Below are 17,225 nucleotides of genomic sequence, written 5' to 3'. Positions count from 1 at the left end.
TTCTCTGGTACAAAGTGAAGGTCAAAAAATTTTATATAGATTGTCCAGATCATAGGGGCACTGTGCCCCTAAACCCCAATGACATGGAAGGTACAAGTGCATTTACCAATAGGCTATATTTGGGATAAAATGGAGATAATCAACAGAGAGAAGGCACTAACATTAAGGATGACTGGGAAAGGCTTCTTTGTAGAAGATGGGATTTTATTATCTGGGACTTGAAGGAAGCAAGGATGGTCAGGCGGCAAGGATAAAAGAGAATTCCAGGTTTAGAATGAATGCCCAAAGTGAAAATACAAAGACCAGAGATGGAATGTCTTGTGGGGAGAACAACAAAAAGGCCAGTGTCACTGGTTTATAGTGTATAAGGAATGGGAGTTATATGTAAGAATACTGGAAGAGTAGGTAAAGGAGGAGACTAGGTTATAAAGGCCTTTGGACCCAAAAAGATTTTATAATTGGTCCTGGAAGTGATAGGGATTCATTAGAGATTATGGAATAGAAGTAAAGAATAAACTGGGGCTTTGAGACAGGAAAACCAATTAGAAACCTGTTGCAATAATCTAGATAAGAGATGATGGGTAAATGTATTGGTTTAGAGGATGTGGCCTTGAATGAGTGATGTAGAAGAAGTAGGAATGGGGCAGCTAGATAGCACAGTGGTTATAGCACAAGGCCTTAAATCAGGAGGACTTGGATTCAAATCTAACGTTAAATACTTCCTAACTGTGTGATCCTGGGCAAGTCACTTAACTTCAATTGCCTAGCCCTTGCAGCTCTTCTGTCTTAGAATTAGTTCTAAGACAGAAGGTATGGGTTTAAAAAACAACAAGTAGGAAGAGTGAGATGTGACAACTCATAGAAGTGTCCAAAACCAACTTTATCTTTTCCCCAAAACTGACTCTTTCTCCTATTTCTGTCACTTATAATATCATTTACCTAGTAACACATGGTTAAAATTTCCATCAGTTTTTATTACTTTATCTCCTTTAACCAGTGACCAAGTCACATCCACTGGGCTTCCCACAGTGCCTTGCACATCATCACCACACTAATTCAGTCCCTCATTACTTTCCTGAACTAGAATAAGAACTTACTTGGTCTACTAGACTCTATCCCTCCTTCACAAAATGCCAGTTTATGCAAAGTTCTGATAATGCCATTCCTGTCCCCAAAAACCTTTAATACTGCTTATTAAATGTAGTCTGAATTCCTTAGCCTAGACTAGTATTCAATGACTTCATAGCCTGGTGCTTTCCTACTTTTTCAGTCTTATCTGGGACTATTTCTTTTTACCTGTCCTGAATATTACCCTATATATCAAAACTTTCTTCTCTGTGTCTCTGATCACATTCACGATTTTAAAAATCCCCCTCATGGGTGTCAATTGATTGGGGAATGGCTGAACAAATTGTGGTATCTGATGGAGATGGAATACTATTGTGCTCAAAGGAATACTAAACTGGAGGAATTTCATGTGAACTGGAAAGACCTCCAGGAATTGGTGCAGAGTGAAAGAGTAGAACCAGCAGAACTTGTACATGGAGACTGATACACTGTGATACAATTGGATGTAATAGACTTCTCTACTAGCAGCAATGCAATGACCCAGGACTATCCAAAGGAACCTATGAAAAAGAACGCTATCCACATCCAGAGAAAGAACTGTAGGAGCAGAAATACAGAAGAAAAACATATAGATTGATCACGTGGTTCAATAGGGAATGATTGAGGTTTTGATGTTAAAAATCATTATATTACTAATATGAATAACATGGAAATGGGTTTTGAACAGTGATACATGTGTAACCCAGTGGAACTGCTTGTCAGCTCCAGGAAGGCGGGGGGAAGAAGATGGGTGGGAAAAATCATGAATCAAGTAACAATGGAAAAATATTCTAAATTTTAAAAAAAGAGAGCATAAAAATAAGATCACTCTGCATCAATTCCTGGAGTTCATTCCAGTTCACATGGAATTCCTCCAGTTCTTTATTCCTTTGAGCACATTCCATCACCAACAGATACCACAATTTGTTCAGCCATTCCCCAATTGAAGGGCATACCCTCCTTTTCCAGTTCTTTGCCATCACAAACGCAGCTATAAATATTTTTGTACATGTCTTTTTCCCTATGATCTCTTTGGGGTACAAATCCAGCAATGGTATGGCTGGATCAAAGGGCAGGCAATCTTTTAGCGCTCTTTGGGCATAGTTCCAAATTGCCATCCAGAATGGTTGGATAAGTTCACAACTCCACCAGCAATGCATTAATGTCCCAATTTTGCCACATCCCCTCCAACATTCATTACTCTCCCCTGCTGTCATTTTAGCCAATCTGCTAGGTGTGAGGTGATACCTGAGAGTTGTTTTGATTAGCATTTCTCTAATTATTAGAGATTTAGAACACTTTCTCATGTGCTTATTGATAGTTTTGATTTCTTTATCTGAAAATTGCCTATTCATGTCCCTTGCCCATTTATCAATTGGGGAATGGCTTGATTTTTTGTACAATTGGTTTAGCTACTTGTATATTTGAGTAATTAGGCCTTTGTCTGAGTTTTTTGTTATAAAGATTTTTTCCCCAATTTGTTGTTTCCCTTCTGATTTTGGTTGCATTGTTTTTGTTTGTACAAAACCTTTTTAATTTAATGTAAACAAAATTATGCAGAGTGAAAGGAGCAGAGCCAGAAGAACATTGTACACAGAAACTGATACACTGTGGTAAAATCCAATGTAATGGACTTCTGTACTAGCAGCAATGCAATGATCCAGAGCAATTCTGAAGGATTTATGGAAAAGAATGCTACCCACATTCAGAGGAAGAACTATAGGAGTGGAAATACATTAGAAAAACAACTGCTTGAACACATGGGTTGATGAGGACATGATTTGGGATGTAGATTCTAAACAACCACCCTAAAGCAATTATAAATAATATGAAAATAGGTCTTGATTGATGATACATGAAGAAACCAGTGGAAATGCATGTCAGTTATGGGGGTGGGGGGAGAGGAAGGAATTGGGGAGAGTAAGAACGTGAATCATGTAACCATGGAAAAAATTTATAAAAAAAATAAAATTTAAAAATAAAAAAATAAAAAATAAGATCACTCTATTACAAATATGAATAATATGAAAATGGGTTTTAAGCAATTATACATGTATAACCCAGTGGAATTGCTTGTCAGCTCTGGGAGGGTGGGAGGGAAGAGGGGTAGGAAAAATCATGAATCACGTAACTATGGAAAAATGCCCTTAATTAATTAATTAGAATAAATGAAAATAAATTAGAAATAAATTTAAGGATCTCCCTCATGCCTCATCTTCATCTTAGAAAATGCCACCCATTCTTCAAGACCTAGCTCAAAAATCCATTCTTTTAATGAACACTTCCCTGAGCCAATCAATTGGAAATTAGGGTTTTTTCCCCTTTCTAATGTCAAATAGCAATTCTGCTTGCATATTTCTACTCAAAGAGCAATTCCCATTTGTATAACATGACATATTTGTACATTACATTTCCTATTAAGCAGTAAACTACATAATAGGGACCAAATTTTAATAATCTTTTTTCACACCTAGCATAGTACTTTGTACATAAATGGTTGTTAAAGAATGAATAAATATTAATAAAACAAAGTAACCTAAGCAAAGTACATTTGTTAAGGGGGAAAGCAATTTCTGGCTCAATCCAATATTAGCATTTTCAAATATCAATTATATAAACCTTTGTGAATATGATATATAGTATTTTAGCTTTTCACCATTATTAGACTTTAGGCCAAATTTCCTTTAGCTGTCCAATTTAGAGGCAATGTGGAATGGTAAAAAATGCACTGAACTGGAACCCAATTTAGGCTTCACTATTTAATGTTTGTGAGGCTATAAGCAAATCAAAAAACATCTCTAAGCCTCAACTTCTTCATATATAAAATGGGGAAAATCACACTTGGGCTTCATGGGGTAAAGAGGAAAGTGCTTAGCAAAGTCTTTTGCCTCTACTAATCAGGCTCAAATTTATGCTTTCAGTTTTAAGCAGAGTAGCACAAATATCAGCTCTAACATTTTATGATTCTATCACTATCTTTCCTGAAATTACTAGTAGTCCATGCTAGCAGCAAGAGCTCAATAAGATAACATCAGCGAAATGATCAACTACTAAAGTGTGAGACACAGCCCAATGTCCTAGGAAAGGATAGCTCCTTCATGTCCTTTTTCTCCAGCCTCAGCTCCAGACAGGGCTGACACACTGCACACAGGTTGCATACTGGAGGTCAGACAGGTGGAAAGATACTCAAAATGCTGGAAAGCACCAGTACAGAAGCCAAAATTCCTTTTTTCCTTCTATGAATAGTTTTATTTTATTCATAGATGTTTACTCAAATGGGGCAAATCACTAAGAAATATAAGGAACAAGAGAACAACTTCCCCTCAAAACAAAAGTTATTCTTGTAGCTCTGTTACAACAGGTCAAGTTGATGATAACATAGCATTCTCTACCTTTCTTGGGTGCTGTGCCAAAACGTCCTTCCCTAGAGGGGATGGGAAGCTGAAAGTTCTCCTTTGCAAGAGGGAAGGGTGAGGCTAACACCATAATGTCATTCTCATCCCTTGGAAGCTAAAATCATCAGGCAGTTATGATCATCCTGTCTCAAGTTAAGGGGGACAAAAAAGGCAGGGCTGCAGGTTCTTCCCTCATCCACATACACTGGGCATCTTTCTTTAAACTAGCAACTTATATTACAAGCAGGCAATTCATCCACCACTACCAGCATCAAAAAAGGGTCAATTATACCACCTGCCATTCCACAGTTATGGCTTCATTCTTTTGAATTCAGGGGTTCCCCATCTTTAAGATTAAGGAGTCTTTTTTGGAATGCAAATATTCCCAGGAAGGATAACTTGAAATGTAATCTAACATCCTAGCAAGGACTAGTAGCCAGTAATCAAAGTAAGCAATGAGAGGAAGAACAAGACATAAACTGGAAGTGGGAAAAGAGCACTAACAAGATAAAGCAACTCCCAAAATTTGTACTGGGGAAAAAAAAAATTTGCTATATCTCTAGATAACTTACAAAAGTCTAATCCAGCTCTTTATTGCTACTCATTTAGGGTGGTATAGTAGAAAGGGTACTGGTCTTAGAATCTAGGTCTGGTTTCAAGCTCTAGTTTCTCATGCTAATTTGACTATGTGATCTTAAGCAAATCACTTAACTTTCTCAGCCTCATTTTCCTCACTTGCAAAATAAGGATGTTGGTCTAGATGACTAAGACTCTTAAGAAATATTCTTTAATCAAGAAACCTTGGATTTGGAGTAAGAGTACCTGAATTCTAGTTGTGGTTCTGCTACTTATTATACATGAGATGAGTCAAGTCACTTCAGCACTCCTTTGTTCAATTTATCTTATCTCTAATATGAAGAGAGTAGACTATACAGCTTCTAAAAAAATTATTAAACTTTTGAGCTTGAGAGCAGGGATTGGTCAGATTTGTTTTTGTTTGCCTTTCTTTGTATCCACAGTTCTCAGCACTGTGCCTAGTATAGAGTAGTTAATATATGCTAGTGGACTATTTGTAATTTCTACTCTTACAGAAATGTAGTATTATGGGATACTTTTCCATCTGTAATCACTGGAAAGAAACAAAATAAGCTGTATCTAAAGTGTTACAATAGACCAAGAAGAATCTGCCTAGCAGAGCATTTCAAGTGATAGTATGGTACAGGAAAACCATAATACCCAGAAGCAATAGGAAGTAAATGGCTACTGCCCATTCACTCTTATTTGTGACAAAGATCTGGTTCACAGTGTAACAGATTCTCACTGTAGATTCCCTCTTCTACCTAGGAAACTACTAGAAAAGATAAATTATACAAAAGCTCAACCTACAATATACCTAGGCTATGTCAGAAGCTATAATCAACCTCAATTTTATAGGCTGAGTGGTTCAATGAACCAATCAAATGTATTTATATAGGTGCATACCTGCATGTATGCCTGTGTACAGTTTGTAGAAAGAAGTTTTCTTTTTTAATGTAATAAATACTCAGAAATACATATTCTCTCATATATACACATGTATGACATATGTATATGAGGGTATATGCATTAATCTGGGCATACACACACTCCTGCATGTATTATATTCACCAGGCCTGGAGGCAGGAAGATACATCTTCCTAAGTTCAAATCTGACCTCAAACATGTCATTTAACCTTGTTTGCCTCAGTTTCCTCATCAAGAAAACCTCAAATAGGGTCTCAAAGTCAGACACGAATGAGATGACTCAACAGGCACCCTAAAAAAGTCTGTACCCTACAGTTAAATCCAATCCCTCATTTGCCTGTCCAGTAGCATAACATTAAAAGCACATTTTCTGTCTTTTCAGGCAAATGAATAAGTTAACTAAAATAAACTAAATTTGTGTGCCCAATTTTAGTTCATAATTCATAGATTTTGCATTGGAAGGAACCTTATGGAGTAATTCATAATCAATCCAACACAGATTCCCAATTTACCAATGAGGAAATAGGCCCAGAAAGGTATAGCAGTGTCAGTGATTGAATTTGACCCTTTGATTCAAACTTGGGAGAGTCATATTTGAGTCTTCCACTCAACTGCCTGAGTCAATCAACTGCCAAGTCTTATTAATTCTACCTCCAAAATATCTCTCCACTTCTTTCTATTCACCTGGGCTACTGAGTTCAATGCTCATCACCTCTCTCCTGGGCTAGCCTCAAATTAGTTTCTCTCTATCAAGTCTCAGTCAATTCCAACTCATACTCCGAAGAGCTGCCAAATTGCCAGTCCAAAAGCTGATAACTGATAACTTCTCACTGAATCTATTTTCTCTTGTATCAAATACAAACTCTGGGGGACAGTTAGGTAGGTTTGAGAGCCAGGCCTAGAGACTGGAGGTTCTGAGTTCAACTCTAGCCTCAAACACCTCTAGCTGTGTGTCTGAGCAAGTCATGTAACCTCAATTGCCTATTCCTTACTAATTCTAAAACGGAAGCTAAGGGATTTTAAAAAAATTCCTCTGTTTGGCATTAAAAGTTTTTTAAAGTCTAGCTCCAGACTACCTTCCCATTTATTACACATTACTCTCTTCCCACATTTTACATACCTATCAAACTGGCCAACCTAACAAAACCCTAAACGCCTTTTATTAGACCACATTTAATTCCCCCTCACCCCCACACCTCTTTAGATTCCTTAGTTTTCTTCAAGGCTCAGTTCAATCGCTACTCCCCAGTTTCTGTGTCCTTTAGTGTTTATGCAGTTAGTATTTATTTACTTTGTATATGTTATTTCCTCCCAATTGTACGGGAGTAAGCTCCTTGAAAGTAAAGACTGTTCCTTGGCTTTGATTTATTAATACCTGGCATATTAATTCCTAGCATAAGGTAAAAACTTAATAAATGTGTACTAATTGAAGTTCTCCAAATCTAGCACTTTTCCCTTCACTCCTCTATTTGACACAGTCTTCCATAGCAGGAAAATGATGACTAAACAATCAGTTGGCGGATAAATTATCCCGAGATTAGATCTGGAGGTGTCTGTCACATTAGTGGGACTCCAACCACAAGTACTAACTTGACTTGCAAACACAGACACATCACATATGTCACTTTTAGCACTGCTGTGATTACTTTTGCGTAGGTCAAAGGCATGTGCATTTCAAGTTCGGGAAAACTCTTAAATGTTTTCCCAAAAGTCTTTGGGGTTTTTACTCTTAAAAGTTACATCTTGAAAAAAGTCCACGGCAATGTTTTCCTAGAAGTTTACTTCTTTTAACGTAGCAGCTAGAAAAGGCCCACAGTTTGCCAAAATTTGTAGAAATAACAGTCTTAAAAGAATTGTAATGTTTTCAAAGTTGCCTCTTTTAAAACTTTAGTGTTTCCTTAGGGTAACAGAGTAGGAAACACCCCCCACGCTGTACCCTCCCCCTTTCAGTCACCTGACGGTACCGTCCCCACCCCCGACCTCCCTGAAGTTCCTTCCCATGCCCTGGCATGGGCTGGGACTAGTCCGGGGGCTCCAATTCCCCCCACAACCAAACCCAGAAGATACTCTCGAAAGAGAAGCCGGCTGGGCCGCTCGGCCCCAACCCCAAGCAGCCGCTCCCGAGACGGGAGGCTCATTCCCAGACTCGGGCAGTGCCCACTTACTGCTCTCCGGAGTAGCCCCGGGCAGGGCAGAAGCCCGGGTCCTCCGGTCCCGCCAGCGCGTCCTCCCTTGCCGCAGCTTTCCCTCGGCCTAAAGAGGTAGTCTCGGTCTCCATGTCAGGCCCCTCAGGGGCGCCTACCCCAGGCCACCCCCCAGGCTGGGGCATCGCCCCCTGACTCATAGGGAGCACCGAAACAAGCCGGGAGCCTCCGGTAGAAACGGAGCCCGGGCTCCTCCTGCGCGAGCAGCTGCCCAGCGGCGATGCAAAGCTGCCATAAGCGCCCCCCTCTTCCCCCCGGCTGCGGCGCGGAAGGGGTTAAGCCCTCTCGGCCAGACCCCACCCGCCCCCACCAGAGCTCTAGGACCTAGGCACCGCTCAGCTGAAGTGGCCACAGACAGCAGCTCAGCCGGCGCTTCCGTGCGCCGCAAGGAGCGTCATGGCACGTTACGGCACTGCACGGCGCGATAGCCCCGCCCCGGAGCCTCTGACCCTGAGGGGGCGGGGGAGAAAAGCCGCGATGCGCCTGCGCTCACCTGAGTGCCCGCGCTTCCGGCTTTAATCACTAAGGGGGGGCCCCTGATCTTTGAGCGCATGCTCAAGAAACTCCCCTGTAATTTCCCATGTCTACAGAAGTGTTAGAAGGGGTAGTTTGGGTGCTAGAGATGGCAGAGACTTCATGCAGTCTGCAGTACATGTGTGTCTCTTCTGGTCGGGAGTTCAGCCAGGTACAAAGTCACTGTGCTCCTTTAGCCAAAAAAGTAATCTCTCTTTGGCAATGGCGGGACGATTCACTTAACTAAGGAACAGAGTTTTAGGGGGAGGATCTGGCATACTGTGTCCTTTCCCACTCTAGAACTGCCTGTTTACTTTTACATTGATCAAATATTGCAGTTTTTAGCGGAAAGTGCATCGTACCTCTCTCAAAGGAGACCTGAACTTAACCTGTATCCCAGATGCTTACTTAGTGCTTCGATTTCCAATGTGGGCTTTACGACATAACTACATTTGTGACCTTGAGCAGGTGGCCTTTTCGGGCTGTCAGTAAACATTCAAAAAACACCTAGGTTGGGGCAGCTGGGTAGCTCAGTGGAGTGAGAGTCAGGCCTAGAGACAGGAGGTCCTAGGTTCAAACCCGGCCTCAGCCACTTCCCAGCTGTGTGACCCTGGGCAAGTCACTTGACCCCCATTGCCCACCCTTACCAATCTTCCACCTATGAGACAATACACCGAAGTACAAGGGTTTAAAAAAAACAAACAAACAAACAAAAAAAAAAACACCTAGGTAGAGGAGCAGCTAGATGGTGCAGTGGATAGAGTACCTGACCTGGAGATGGGAAAACTAATCTTCCTGAGCTCAGATCAGGCCTCAGACACTTTGTGACTGAAGTCACTTAATCCTGTTTGCCTCAGTTCTTCATTTGTAAAATGAGCTGGAGAAGGAAATGGCAAACTACTCCAGTATCTTTACCAAGAAAACCTCAAATGGGGTCATGAAGAGTTGAAAACAATTGAACAACAACATAAACATTTACTAAGTGCAAGTGTGCTATAAACTGGCCTCATTTTTGTCATCTGTAAAAATGAGGGAATTGGAATTATAAATACAGAGAAAAGATATGTGTGATATTATATATTAAATACAAAGATATTGCCTACTATGTGACCAGCACTCCGCTGAGTTCTGGGGATAATAACTGTAAAAGAAAGATAGACCTTGTCCATAAAGGGAGACAAAAGCTAAAGAAGCTTAAAGGGAAAATGGCTCATTCAGAAAAATGGAAAAGGGCAAAAAAAAAGAGAGAGATTTTTGTTCTTGAACAAATAAAAAATGTTAGATCTTTTCACAAAAGAACCATTTTTAAAATGTGTATGTGTATATATATATACATATATAAATAATTAGTGTGTATATATACATATATTTATAAATAATTAGGAAATTTAATAATAGAAAATGTTAATATTGATAGGAACAGTCAGACATCTCAAACTTAGCATGTGAAAAAATTATTTCATTATATTTTACCCTCTTCCAGGCTTTTCTGTTTTTATTATTGCATCACCATTTTCCAGTCACCAGATTGTGACCTTATGTTAGGGCTTGCCTTTAGGGCAAAGACTGCCTTTTGCCTTTCCTTGTATCTTGTATCATGCATATTAGCACATAGTAGATGCCTAATAAATGCTCATTGAAGATGCTCAACTTACACAGCAACATCTACTCTGCTCCTATCACCATTGATTTAGGCTCCTAATTGGTCTCCCTACCTCAGGCTTTTCCCATTTTTCATCCATCTTTCACATGGCTACCAAAGTGATATGAGATCAGTTCTCATCTTTTACACTTACTAGCTGCATGGCTGAGGCAAGTCATCTATTAATTAATTACTGTTCCCAAAACAAGAGATAGATGAGATTGGGAAAGGAGACTTAAGAAGGGAACTAGTAGACATAGTGGGAAGCTAGGTGGCATAGTGTATCGATAGAACTTCCGGCCTGGAGTCAGGAAGATTTGAATTCAAATCAAGCATCAAACACTTTAGTAGTTGTGTGACCCTGGGCAAAGCATTTAACCCTGATTGCCTCAGTTTACTCATCTGTAAAATGAACTTGATGGAGGTGGACAATGGGCAGTGATAGAAGCAGGACCTTCATGTTCTGAAATCTTGTATTTCTCACTAGTTTCAGCATCAGTCAAGCATATTACAAAATGTGTATTATTAATCAGTTAACCATTCTATACTGTTAATCATCTGTACTGATTCTATACTCTTCTGTGTACCAGCTTTGGGCTATTCTGCATTATTAATTGCTTATATTGTTCTGTATTTACCTTAGTTCAGATCTGCTAGGCATTATTAATTACCAATAGTGCTTGTCTACTGTACTGACTATATCCTCCCTATGTTCCCATCTTTGATGAAGGCATTCCAGAAGGATAACGAGACCTCTCCTACACTGACAAATGATGGCAGGTAGGAAACATGGAACAGGCACTCTAAGGGTTTCTGGCAGTCCAGGGCCCTCAATAAATATGCAGACCCTGATCCACACAGTGAGAAAAAGTCTACACACTCACTTAGTCATCTATAAGATAGATAGGCCCTACAGCCAAAGCATAAAAAATGTTCTATGGTTACACAGTATGGACCTTTCAGTTTTATGCTTTTTTTAAAAATCAAAGAAAATAGAGCTTCCTCTAGCAACCTAGATCTAAAGAATAGGATTTTTCTATTCTGACTGAGGGACTGTCTATTCCTGTGTCTTTTATATTTTCTGTTTCTTTATTGTTATTTATGAATCTAGCTAGGAGAAGGCTAGAAGAAGGGTAATACATAGAGGACCTGATCACTTAATTTGGAACCAACACTTCCTTCAACCTCACTAGCAGATATTTATGTGTATATTTATGAAGTTAAGTGCCACCATATTCTGGCTATATATCTCTGTTGTGTTTGGACAAAGTAAACCTCCTTTGTCTAATGACTCACTCTTCCCAACAAGAGCCTGCACTAAGAGAGAGCTGCTGGCTTTAATGTCCTGCCTACAACATTTGGTAGTCTTAGCAGTTTGCAATGAGGACAACCATTTCAACAAATTGAGGGCAGCAGGGTGGGAGGTGGGGGGTGGGTCTGCCTGGCTCCTAGTTGCCAAGAGCTTCCTGCTCTCCTATGAGGAATCTTCTCTGTGGAATGAGCAATATACTCCTGCTCAAGCAGACCGATGTTTGGTGGTTGCTAGAGAAGGCTGCTCCTTAAAGGAAATTGGGTAGGCACAGAAGAGAGATTGCCAGGCCTGGATTCCAGAGGACCTGAGTTCAAATTTTACTTCATATACCTCCTAGCTGTATGACCCTGAGAAATCACTTAACCCTCTTTGCCTAGCTCTTACCCTTCTGTGTTACTAAAACAGAAAGCAAGGGTTTAAAAAAAAAGAAGAAAGTAAATTGGATCTATGCATTCAAGTGCTACAGACAAAGATCTCAGCTATCAGGGACCCAAAATGAAAAACAAAAAGGCAGCTAATGGATCAGTAGCTATGCCAGTAAAAAGATTTCTCTTAATGTGGGGCAGAAGGCAGGATTGAGGGACCCCATCCCAATAGGCTCTTGGCTGTTCTCTTCCAAAGCCTGGGGGGAACTCTATAAGGACATACTTTTATAGAGCCAACTTAATTTGTTAGAGCTTCCAAAAGGAATATTTCCTTTGTCCCTTTTTAGGTGGTTGCAAAGGAGATTTATGTGTACCTAGCCATGAAAGAATTACCCTTATAGTCAACTATAAGATGGGGATCTGAAAGGAATGAGTGAAGTTAATAAGGGGAATGTATTTGATAGACTGCCTTTATGTGGCTTCCTCAAGGCCTGCCCAGCCTGTCTCTGAAGCTATGAGATCATACCTACCAAAATGAAAGTATATTGAGATTTCAGACTTTAGCTATGGATCTCCCTATCATGCAACCATATAGGTGTGGACTGATCAATTGGTAAAATTCGAGGAGGAAGTTGGGACAGTTGTAGTTTGGGCAAATACTTCTGTCAGTACAGTACAGACACTCTGGGAATGGGGTAAGAAACCACTGAGCTAGACAACAAAAAGGAACAATACCATCTCCAACAAGGATCTTTGGATATGGCTTCTGATATTTGGGATTGATAAGAAAGCAGTTGATGAACAGTTGCTGAGGGTGCTGTACCCAAAAAACAGTACCTGGGCACAGCAGGGCCCTTCTACCTCACCCAAGCCTGAGGTATACTTCCAAACCCCTATCCCATTAGGATTATTTATAAGAGCCTATAGAAAGCATTCTATAAAGGGAAGGGGGTACTATGGGCTCAAAATTTGTGTGTACCCTTTCAGCAAACTCTAGGTATGTTACTGTGGCAAGTGTCTAAGTGGAAACAATCTCATGTAGTTAACACAATACACTATCAGGTAGGAGGTTAGGGGGTAGAAAAGATATTTCTTCTCTAGTTATGGAGATGAAAGAAGCTAGAGTACTGTGAGGAAGGTGGTAGCAGAGAAAGTGCCTGGCAGCTTATGGTGGAACAGAAGAAAGTTGTTAGATCTCCCTCTTCAGCAGTCCTTGATCCTGACATATTGTAAACTAAAAGTGCAGGCCCAGGGCAAGTGGTATGGGCTATTAACCTAACTAATGGGTTGTGGTTTTTTTGTTGGTTTTTCAACCCTTACCTTCTTTAACCAAGGCAGAAGAACAGTAAGAGCTAGGCAATGGGGGTTAAGTGTCTGTCCAGGATCACACAGCTAGGAACTGTCTGAGGCCACATTTGAACCCAGGTCCTCTCAACTCCAAGCGTGGCTCTCCATCCACTGAGCCACCCAGCTGCCCCCAGTAATGTTTGTTTTTTTCTTATTCCTGTGGCTGAGATAATCAGGAATAATTTGCTTTCACATGGAAAGGAGTTTGATACACCTTTGCCATCTTTCCTCAGAGCTTCCTGAACTCTCCTTCATATTGCCACCACATTATGGTGGACAGAGATCTGAAAGACTTCTCCCTTCCTGATGGCATTAGTGTGCATCACTACATTGATGACTTAATGCTAACCAGACCAGATGAGGGCCACTGTGGCAGAGGCCTCAGATCACATGGAGCCAACATGAGAGGGACAAGAGGTGGGAAATTGAGGTTGCATCCTGCCCAGTCAGATTTAGAGGGATGTGTGGGAAAACCCAGAAGACTCCAGGCACAGTTCAGAATAAGCTACTGACACCTACTTCCTCCTGACCTAGGAAAGAAATCCATGAATTTCCCATGGACTCTGTAGGTTTTGGAAAACTCAAATTCCCCACCCAGATATCTTGATAATAGCAATTTCCTGAGTCACCCACAGACCTCTAGCCCAAAGTCTTTCATATGGGAACCAGAACAGGTTACAGCCCAGGAAGATAGAAAGCAAGCTGTCTCCATTAGATTGTAAGTTCCTTTGTAACTCTAGCACCTAGCACAGTGCCTGGCACATAGTAGGCATTTAATAAATGTTTACTGTCTATCAGTCTCTCTCCTTGCACTCTTATGACCCTGCAAGGCCCAAGATTATGGAGATCTCTATCCATTAAAAAAAAAAGGCTGTCTGGAGCCTTTGGCAAGTACCAACCTGGAGCTAGGATAAGCCATTGTTAGGTAGTTTAGTAGCAGTTGTTTGATTCTTTCTGGGCTCTAGTGGCTAAGGAACAGCTGGCACATATTACTTTTTCTCCAGAATTGCCTATTATAGATTGAGTGATATAAAGTAGTTCCTTCAGCAAGATAGGCAGAACACAGTACTACTAAATAGAATGGTACATTTAGAATGGCTGAACAAATTGTGTTATCTGATGGTGATAGGATACTATTGTGCTGAAAGGAATAAAGAAATGGAGTAATTCCATGTGAACTAGAACAACCTCCAAGAATTGATGCAGAGTGAAAGGAGAAGAACCAGAACATTGTGCACAGAGACTGATACACTGTGGTACAATCGAATATAATGGACTCCTCTACTAGCAGCAATGCAATGATCCAAGACTTATGGATCCAGATTCAGATATAAGATCCAGAGGAACTTATGACAAAGAACACTATCCACATCCAGAGAAAGAACTCTGGAATCAGAAATGTATTAGAATGCTCAATCACATAGTACAATAGGGATATGATTTGGGTTTTGATGTTAAAAGATCACTCTACTACAAATATAAATAACATGGAAATGGGTTTTGAACAATGATTCTTGTATAATCCAGTGGAATTCTTGCAGCAATCCTGCATTACAAACTGCTTGTTGGCTTTGGGAGAGGGAGGATTATGAATCATGTAACCATGGAAAAATATTTTTAAAAAATAGAATGGTACATTTAGAAATCACACTTACCTGGATTCCCTCTAGTGTTGGTGCTCATCACAAATAGGTGGTGACTATGCCAAAGTCTGAGACCTCTAGTCCACCTTGTCTCTTCTGTTGGCCTAGTGGGTTCCTCCCTATAAGAACCTGGCTCCTGAGGAATGCTATTTTGCCTAGCATTTTATTTTATTTTCCTCAATGGTTCCATCTGCTACAAGAGAGGAATACACAATCAAACTGCAATAGCCAATAAACTACCACTTTAGTACAGATGATCCTGATGCAAGAATTGTTGACAATACCAGACAGGTTGATACTGAAGCCCTGATGTTGCTGGAGGCACCCCTGCCCATCACTACCTCACATCAGGAGAAGAAATCTGTAATTACAGTAGAGGTATCATCATCTGTGCTTTAGCTCCAATGTCTTTAGTGCTACTCTGGCTCATTATCACCATTTTTGCATTAGAAGACTCACTGAGAACTACAAAGATGGAGCATCTCCCGACACATGAGCCAAACTATGAGACTTTGAGACAGTCTTTCCAATTGGAAGAAAGCATAGAATTTCTGGCTTCTGTCCACTTCCACATTTTTTGTTTTGTTTTCTGTTTTCATTCCCCCCCCCCCTTTCCTCTTTTTGTCTCCCTTAGTACTACTCAGGACAGGCAGTCATTTAATGGTGGAAAGTCCTCTAGAAAATCGTTAGGACCTTGCAACCAAGGGATTATATGTGTTAGGACTAATGTTTTTCTTGATGTAGCTTCCCTAATATTCCTAAATCCTCTCCCTTGATGGTCCTCAGTTTCTCCGACAGGCACCATCTTCAGTATATTTATCTGAGGGTCAGTTCTCTTTCAGGTTCTCAGAACAATCTATGTCTCACCTCAACATTTTATCTGAAAGGCAGTATTTCTTCTTGAACTAATTTTATCAGACCTGACTAAGCTAAGCCAGAATAATAGTTTTTTTAAAAATAAGTGTTTATTGATGCATTTTGGTTTTACACCACCCAAATGTCCTTCCTCCAACCTTCTAAAGAGTATCCCATATAACAAGTAGTATTTTTATGACAATAGAAGAAATCCAGCAAGGTGACTGATCATCTAAAGTCTAAAAATATGTACAATGTATAACTCTTGTGGACCTCTCCCACCTCTGCAAAGGAATTGGGTGGGAGCTGCTTCAGAGCAATACTTTTTCTTGGCTTTGCTATTATCAACCACTGTGGGGAAAGATCTGAAAGGTATTAGACAAAATTGCTAAATTTCACTACACCATCTTGTCTCTACTCCTTACCTTTCAGTCTCCCAGAGAAATACTTTTTATATGAAATTGAGTTGTCTGGGAACCAGACCATCAATTAGGTCTTATATAACAAATGTCACCCAATGGTTTAGCACTTGATTGCTATTTATAAGGGGATTCTGGTGTTGAGGTTTAAACAAAGGCTGCTACATGCTAGAGACAGACAAGCCTTTAATTCAATTTATCTTTGAGGAAACACATTTTTCAGAATTCCCTGTTGGATATATTTACATACCACTTCACTTTTTGATAGGAAATTCCCCCTGGTTCCCTGATAATTCCAGTAGGTCATGACAAGAGAACTTTCACTTACTGAGTGATTGATAATTATGAGAGATGTGTGTGAGGTATATATATGGTGGCACTGCCATAAGTATGTCCATCTACACGCATGGATACTCCCCTTGCTTTCTATATACTACAAAGTATAGAAGGCCTAATAATTAAATAATTAATCAGCTTGGGTGGGGTGCCCATTCTGATTTCTTTAATTTCTTTTTCTTCTATTATTGCAATTGCTAACATTTCTAATACTATGTTAAACAATTGCGTTGATAATGGGAATTCTTGTTTCACCCCTGGTCTTATTGGAAAGGCTTGTGATTATCCCGATTGCAAATAATACTTGCTGGTGGTTTTAGGTAGTTGGTTTGTATCATTTTAAGAAAAAAAATCTATGTATAACTATGCTATCTGGTTGTTGTTGTTTTTTAGTAGGAAGATGTGTTGTATTTTGTCTTTTTCTGCATCTGTTGATATAATCATGTGGTTTACTTTTGTTATTGATATTATCAATTATGTTGATAGTTTTCCTTATATTAAACCATCTCTGCATTTCTGGTATATATATCTTCTTTAGTCATAAATGTATTACCTTTGTGACATATTGTTGTAGTTTCCTAGCT

General features: G+C 39.9%; 1 protein-coding gene across 1 annotated transcript in view; it reads right to left on the bottom strand.

The window, feature by feature from the left end:
- The window catches only part of OTULIN (OTU deubiquitinase with linear linkage specificity), a 44,682-nt gene extending 36,207 nt beyond the window's left edge, over positions 1 to 8,475 (bottom strand). Inside the window, exon 1 of the mRNA XM_044657888.1 lies at positions 8,171 to 8,475. Within this exon, the coding sequence (XP_044513823.1) occupies positions 8,171 to 8,349 (179 nt within the window). The 5' untranslated portion in view covers positions 8,350 to 8,475. The remainder of the gene's footprint in view (positions 1 to 8,170) is intronic.
- Positions 8,476 to 17,225: the final 8,750 nt, after the last annotated feature.

This window comes from Gracilinanus agilis, chromosome 1, assembly GCF_016433145.1.
Source record: "Gracilinanus agilis isolate LMUSP501 chromosome 1, AgileGrace, whole genome shotgun sequence".
In the NCBI taxonomy this organism is placed as follows: Eukaryota; Metazoa; Chordata; class Mammalia; order Didelphimorphia; family Didelphidae; genus Gracilinanus; species Gracilinanus agilis.
Note: the sequence above shows the minus strand (reverse complement) of the source record. Positions and strands in the feature narration are given on the sequence as shown.